Below are 7,604 nucleotides of genomic sequence, written 5' to 3'. Positions count from 1 at the left end.
TGTATTGAGATTTCTGGCTCTGTCCTTTCTTCAGTGTCCACAGTAATACTGGTGCTTTCTGCAATCTAGGCTCAGCCTCTTTGTAAGAGTAAGTTTAAATAATTTAGGAACACTACAAATTTGTTTTTATGCCACAAATTATTGCAAGGTGACACAGGCTCCAAAAACGTTTTAGAAGGATGCGAGATCTGAGCACTGTGTGGATAGTTTTCAACTGATGAGCTTTACAGACCCAGTTTGTCACAATCCGCCTCCTGGGCTACATACTGTCTGCTGAGAACTGTCTCGAGAAAGGGGACTGAAGGAAAATATTCAAAACAAAAAAGCACAAATGGAGAGTGGCATGTTTGCTGGCTTAGTTTTAGAGAGTATATAATCCACGTTAAACCATCCAAGGCAGCATAAAAGACCAAAGTGTAAGAAATATAAAGAAATAGTGAAATAAGGATTGTACAAATACTTGGGATGCAGATCAGAATGTTAAGTCCCTACAGCTATAGTCTTTTTAGACTTTAAATATAGTTCAGCTTCTCGGACTTAAATTGGCCATAAAACTGTTATTGTTATTACTTTAATATAGGGCAGCTGCTATCAGGCAGATTAAAAAAAAACCAACAACTTTCCAATGCTAGCCTTCTGCTCTCATGAGGAGATGATGAAAAGGGCTCTGAATAAAGAGGAACTAGATACAGCAGGCAACATTTTTTTAGTAGCACACTTGTGTTTCCATGAAAAAAAAAAAAGCCATAGTGTTATTCCATTGGCACTGAAATAACATTCAAATCAGTTTCAAAAGAATTTTCTTATCCCTGAAAAAAAGGCATCATTCTAAGCAGCTTTCAGACTTTTTTTTTTTTTTTAAACTTCTTTGCACTTCTTTTGGGGGAGGGACCGTTGAGCCGAAGTCCTAAATCACAACAAAAATTGTTCCTTTTGGAAAAATCCAGTTCTTTCACTGAGGCTCTTGTTGCTGTTGTGGTGGTTGATGCTCTGGTGGTGGTTCTTGTTGAGGCACAGCTGGCCGCAGTCGTGCCGGTCTGGGAATTGCCTGATGTTGCCTTTGTCTGTAACCTATAATTGTTCCCAGAAGCAAGGTGATGATGGTCATAAGGTAAAGGTCCCACTCAGGCCCCAGCAGCTGGTCCATATCAATATGTGAGAATACCTCCCTTATCTGAGAAAGAAGAAGTCCACATCATCATGTCAAAAAGCAAGAATGGGAAGCTACTTTGATTTTGACCTGTAACATTTTTCATGTACCAGTTTTAAAACTTCAGTAACAGTTTTTTGCTCCGAAAAACCAGCATCACTTCAGTGACATTCTTAATGTCCAGGAACTAAATGCCACTAAGACTAAAAGCCATGCTGTATAGCATGAGTTATTCTATTTTCTGTTTTAGAGATGAAAGTTATTGATACATAGCTTTGTGGCTTTCACATACAGAGCATTAAAGTACATAATTCAACTCAGAATGAGGTATGTAACCATACTAGTTGTCTTAAAGAAAGAGGAGCAAGTGCCACATAGACTGTGAAGCGGTGAACTGATCGGTCCAGCCAAACTGGAAGCCATCAGCCAACTACTGCGAGTGACAGAACACGAAGTCTCTGGATACTTACACAGTACAGTGCTGAGATTCATGCAGATAAGGTACAGGGAAGTTAAAGTGACTTACTGTTAGTTTTGATTGAAGTTTCATTTGCCTAAGCACTAGCCAATACAAACTTTATGCTTCACTACTCTAACTGATGATACGACCGTCACTGTCAGTTTAAGCCAGCATCAGCAGACTTAAAAATTGCAACATCCGTGTTCTTCATGCTAGCTTCTGTGAGTGTTACGTGGGTATTAGCTCAACTGATTTAGAGTGTTTTGACTGTCCACTCCTCAAAGTCCCCAGTCTCAAGACTTCAATTTTGTCAAACTTAGCTGGATTGCCTGAACTTGTGTTTGCTTTAAGTGATAAGAAATTGAAATGGTACAGAAGTTGTTAAATAATCCAAAAGGCAGTAAGATGGCAGAATACTGAGAAATATTTCAGACAATATATGGAAAGTAGTCACCTAAATTCCAAGCAAATATGTTTTTCTGCACAATAGCTGAACTATCTAATAATGGTTTTTTTTCCCACAGAAAAACACAACTCAAGTGGGATCGTTTCAGCTGAGTATAAAATGGCGTGAGAATAGGGCTACAGAAAAGTTGTTTTTTTTTTTCCCTGAACAGGGATTATGTCACTGTAATCTTCTGCTTAACTCTGATAGCAGATTATCATGGATAAGAACAGTCAAAGAGGTTAGGGAGATTCTCTTCAAGGGAAGAACAGCACAGAAGAGCACTGGCTGTGCACATCTCAGTTTCACACAACGTACAAACAAGATACGACTCACAGCTTCAGTATCTTTCTGAAGACACAACAACACAAACTAGCTCTATCCTAAGTTTTCAGAAGGCTCAAGTAAGTTTTCTACTTAAGATTACAACTCAAGCCTCTTTTTAAAAATGGAAAAGTACAACTGTTGGTTGTCTTTGTAATTCTGCATTACTTACATTGATCTCTTGTACATACTGCAAGAAATAAATCACTCGAAGTTTGCAAAGTGCTAGGAAGACTGGAACCTGAGCATCTGGGCTTGCTTCAGCTGCCATGTCATAGAATCGCTTTGCAAGATGAATGTCCTGAAGTTAAGAAAATACAAAGCTCAATTTTGAAGAACTTGAAAAAGTAACTCATAAAATGAAGAGCTTTTTCTGTAAGCATTGTACACTGCCATTTAAATACAAGGTTTTTGGTCAAGTTAAACAAAAATCATTAAGTAAAACTTCCCCTTTTTGTCTATGTTCACCTTCGAACAGAAAAGTAAAGGGACGTTTTGATCCGAAGATGAAGCTATCACAACTGATGCTAGAATCAAAGCTCACAAAGAGATTTGGATTAACATATTCAACCCATGCACTGTAAATTAAGGCACATAGATAACTTTAGTACACTCTAACATCTCCAACGCCATGTCATAAAAGACTAAAAAAAAAAAAATCAGCAAGAAACAAGAACAGAGGATACTTGTAGCTAAATAGTTTAACTTCCCTCACTTGTTTGGGGTTTTTTTCATTCTGCATCAGATACGCACTGTGCGACGTTAGGATGCTTGGATACAAACTGCCTATGTTCACTCAGTGATGCAGACAGGCCTGTCTAACTTAACCTCTGCACGTGTTCCGAGTCAGACACGTGAAATAAGAGAAATCTCCAGGACTTCATATGTTCATTTTATAACTTTATCCTGATAGTAAAGATTTTCTGCTCATTGATACAGCAAAGCTTAGTTCCATAACACACATTGAAATAACAGTATGAAAATCAACACTTTATGTGAATCACATGTACTAGCTCAAATTTTAGTATTTGAATTCAGTAGAACAACTCTGAATACTCCCTGAAAAGCCTGCCTTTTGTGTAAGTATTTGTTTCCTTACCTCCTTTATACTGTGCTAGTATCAGTGTAGAAGCAGATCCTAAATCATGGCTTATTCTCATTTCTGATTTGCAAGCACTTCATTCTGCTTACACATTCTTCACTCTCACTTGACAGACAAGTGAGAACTGTAGGAGTTTGAGCCTTAACACACAAATAGCACTAAAATACCATGCCAAATCTTAACAGAAGACCATGAGAAAATTAACTCATTCTTATTTTGAGCAGTATATGGAAACAGTCCTCATTCTCACATTTGAGAGGAATTTCTCATTGCTCAGGAATTGGACAATATGAAATCTATTAAGTGTGTAACAGTGAAATATTTCTGAAGGGGCTTAATATTTGGCACTGACTTGGCATGAGTCTGAAAACCATCTATGTACAGGAAGGATAGCACAGAATCCTGTATGTAAGAAAGACTATTTATTCAATAACTGAAAAGAAAGTAAGGCAAAACCTGTTTGAGAGGGGAAAAAAACCCATAAAACCAAACTGTAAGAAATACTGTACTTATTCATGATTATCCAGACTCAACAGTGACCTGAACTGAAGTTGTGCAGGCCACCTTCTTGATTCATTCTCCCTGCCTTTGCAGTGCTTGCAGTCTTAATAGCCTGGACATAGGTGGAAAGGGAGTTTAAAAAAAAAACCAAAACAACTCTCTTTTCAACAGACTAAATTCCCAATTTTTTTGATAATGCAGTGCTAAAACCTTAGTATGTCCTTTCCACAGGCCTCTACAGTAAGAACAGCCTCAGGTGGTAGACATCACCTGCTCCATCAGGAAACATGACTTTAACTGTCAGCTATTTTCAGAGTTACTCAAAATTCAGTAGTTTCCATTGCAGGAAAGGAAAGCCAAGTAATATTTTGCTTCATTCAGAACTCAGTCACAGGCTTTTTCAGAATATCCTAGCCCAGCTTCATTTTAGTCTTATCTAGTCAGTCCTGAATGTCCATCCTCTCATCTTACAGTTCTGAGGTTTTAGGACAAAGCAAGAAAAGACATTATAAATCAAGAGTTCTTAAGACTGCTTTTATAGATGGAATTTCCTTGCTTAGACATTCTCAGTGCTTCTTTTCCGTATCTATATTAACTGTCTCCGTTTCCCTTGCGGTTCAACTCTTCCTTCCCTAGCACATCCGTATGAGAGGAAACTATTATTCATCTGCATACAGCAAGGCTGTGTATGCTCATCGTGAGCCCCTCTGCACTCATGTCAGCTATCTATGTGTAGCCATCTCTGCTTCAGGCTAGAGAATTCTCTGTGTGAATGATCGCATTAGGAGTAATTTTTGTCTAATTCTTAGCAGTTATGCAGAACATGATGTAATAACGTACTGGAAGTTTTTCTTACGTGCTCTGAATTGGGTTGTTTTCAAGGCAGAAGCAAAAGAAACAAGAAGTCCACATCTGAAAGGGTTTTTTTATTTTTAAGAAGAAAACCTTCCAACTTTAGCACTGTAGCTTTTAGCTGCAGGCTCATTTTCAGAAGTTAACTAGCTTTGAGGACTCAGTTAAAGAGAAAAGAGTCCTACAATAAAATTTGAAGGTAAGCTTTAGAAATAATGCTGTTTGCGTACTGTATTGTCACTTCTGCAGCTAGGCCAGAAAGCTCTTTTTCAATGTTGATTGCTTGCTGCTGCTAAGGTAACAATATTGGCCTAAGACTTGCCCTTCACTGTTCTGACCTTTTGCCAAGAGTTTAGGGGAAAAGAAGCAAAAATTGGTTTTTAATAGACCAACTGAAAAATTAAAAGGTGCATACCCAGACAAAAAAAACTAATGTTGAAACTCACTGAAAATAAGGATAATGAAACCATTTCTTGCAATTTCAGGTAACTCTGAAGATATGATGAAATTCACACATGAAATTGCATTAATTAATTATTAAGGTAAGGTAGACTGCTCAAAATTAGTATGCAATTAATCACATTATTTTGACACATACAAGAACACCTTGTTCTGGATTCCTCACATTTCAGCTAACTCATGGACAGCAATACACCACAGGCTTCCTAAGAAAACCAGATATACTGCCTTCTTTCAACCAATGGAGTTTGTAAAGCAAATTGTGGCCTAGCCTAATTTGAAAAAACATAGCTAATAATCGTACTATTGTTGGTGTTTATGGTTTATTACTTGAAGATGCACGGAACTTGTTTTCAAAATGCCATGATATATAAACCAAATTACCCAGTGCCTCAGAGAATGAGAACATCTTCTGCTAATACATTCTGAACCTGGAATTGATTTGCATTCATTTCATTTCTCTTCAAAGTCTTGAAAGCATTACTCAAGCATATGGCACTCTTTTTGCCAATCTTCACTTTTTTGGACACAGGTTTTGTTTTCTGTCTCTGCCTCACTTCTCCACACAGGTAGGTGTGAAGTGGATATACTTACCCATTTGCTATTGGGGAATGTCTTGGGAGACATGCTAATTCCTGCTAAGTACTTACACAGTGCCCAAAGCCCAGCAGTGGTTATGGACTTCATCTAATATTAGCACTATCAGCCTACAGCTTACTCACCTGCTTGACGCCCAATCCATTCTCGTACATGTAGCCCAGATTAAACATTGCTTGGGCACTGTGCTGTTGCTCTGCTGCGAGTCGATAGTGAATAAATGCAGTTTCATAGTCAACATCAGTACCAAACCCATAAAAATGGTAATCTCCAAGTTTAATCCTTGCAACAGTACAGCCTATAAATCAAGAAACAACAATAAAAAAGATTAAATATCTAAGCAAAGAAAGCCTTTTAGCTTCACATGAAAATGCACTTAGGGCTTTAGTATTACTTTCCAGTTTGCACAATTCCCTCTTTTTTGCACAAGCTGTTTCCCTCTTTCACTCTCTCACATAAACCACTCGTTTGGTTTGGGTTTTTTTTTTTTTCCCCCCATATGTATGTGTGGTTTAACCCTACCAACAATTTTATTGCTGTTTAGTGGCATCAGTTGAAAAGCTGTATCATGTTGTTCATAGTCACTTATACGGAGAAGTGACTTTTTGTTTGTTATACAGCCATTAAGGGCTTCAGCTTGTTCTTAAAACAAAGACACTGAAAACTTGAAAACAGAGTATCTCATCATCATCTGGTAACTGAATACATAACCATTTCATCCTCTTTATTTCTAACATCCTAGTGAAAATCAAGTAGGTCTGATAACTTTGAGAGAAACTCTTAGGGTCCATACACTTGCTTTTAAGTAAAAAGCCAGCAGACAGACATTAATGTAGATGCACCCGTACGAAGGTTAGAGACCTCACACAGAGATATTTAATGATTAAATTTAGTTTTGCTTATTTTAGGATAGGATCACAAACACCAGAGTTTAAACTTGGGCTGATCGAACATCAAGACTGCATTCACCACTGAGCTTTGCCTGCTTTGAATGGGAAATTGCACTTCTTGTAAACGATGACAAGAACCAAAATACTAAAGGATCCTTTGTAACTATTTTTCCAAGTGGATTTATTTATAGAAAAGTCAGTGTAAACATTTCTAAAGTTATTTTACACTGCTCTAATTCCTTATGGAATGACAAAAGAAACACACCCTACACTTGGGTTAGTCCTTTTAATCTTCAGGATCTCAGAACAACTCAGAACTACAAGCACATTGCAATGACATTACAGCTAACAGTGAACAGCAACTGCCCTATATGGAATAGAGCTCGCATTGAACAGAAGGTGATAACCTTCCCCTTCTTCCCTGTTTCATAAAAATCATGAAATCAAACATAAGTGGCTTTACTAAAAATACACTAATTGGAATTGTGAGGTATGGACATACCTTGAGAAGCTGCTCTATTCCAGTAAAGCAAAGCTCTAGCATAGGTTTCGTTTTCTCCTACTATGCTAGCTTCTTCTGGAGACGAAAGTAATTCAGTTAAATAGGAGCATAGTATATGCACACAAACACACAAAAACCCCGTGCTTATATTCAGTCTGCTGAAATGAACCTGGAAGTAATCCGTGCTACAGCACAAACAAGATTTAACCCGTTGGAAACTCATTAAAACCCCTTTCATTTATATGGTCTTTCCATGTATTTGCGCACATAAGAGCCAGGAACAAACTGTATTATTTCACCCTGAAATCCTGCTAATGAAGTG

At 37.6% G+C, this 7,604-nt stretch overlaps 1 protein-coding gene across 1 annotated transcript in view; it reads right to left on the bottom strand.

Annotated features, from left to right (window-relative positions):
• Positions 1 to 830: 830 nt before the first annotated feature.
• Positions 831 to 7,604, bottom strand: part of SEL1L (sel-1 suppressor of lin-12-like (C. elegans)) — a gene marked incomplete at its 5' end in the record, with an annotated part of 28,823 nt that continues 22,049 nt past the window's right edge. The window contains 4 exons of the mRNA XM_010156651.1: positions 831 to 1,174; positions 2,552 to 2,680; positions 6,016 to 6,188; positions 7,283 to 7,357. Coding sequence (XP_010154953.1) covers positions 953 to 1,174; positions 2,552 to 2,680; positions 6,016 to 6,188; positions 7,283 to 7,357 — 599 coding nt within the window. The remainder of the gene's footprint in view (positions 1,175 to 2,551; positions 2,681 to 6,015; positions 6,189 to 7,282; positions 7,358 to 7,604) is intronic.

Source organism: Eurypyga helias, unplaced genomic scaffold (genome assembly GCF_000690775.1).
Source record: "Eurypyga helias isolate BGI_N326 unplaced genomic scaffold, ASM69077v1 scaffold8440, whole genome shotgun sequence".
NCBI lineage: Eukaryota > Metazoa > Chordata > Aves > Eurypygiformes > Eurypygidae > Eurypyga > Eurypyga helias.
This window is presented reverse-complemented; position numbering and strand designations above follow the sequence as displayed.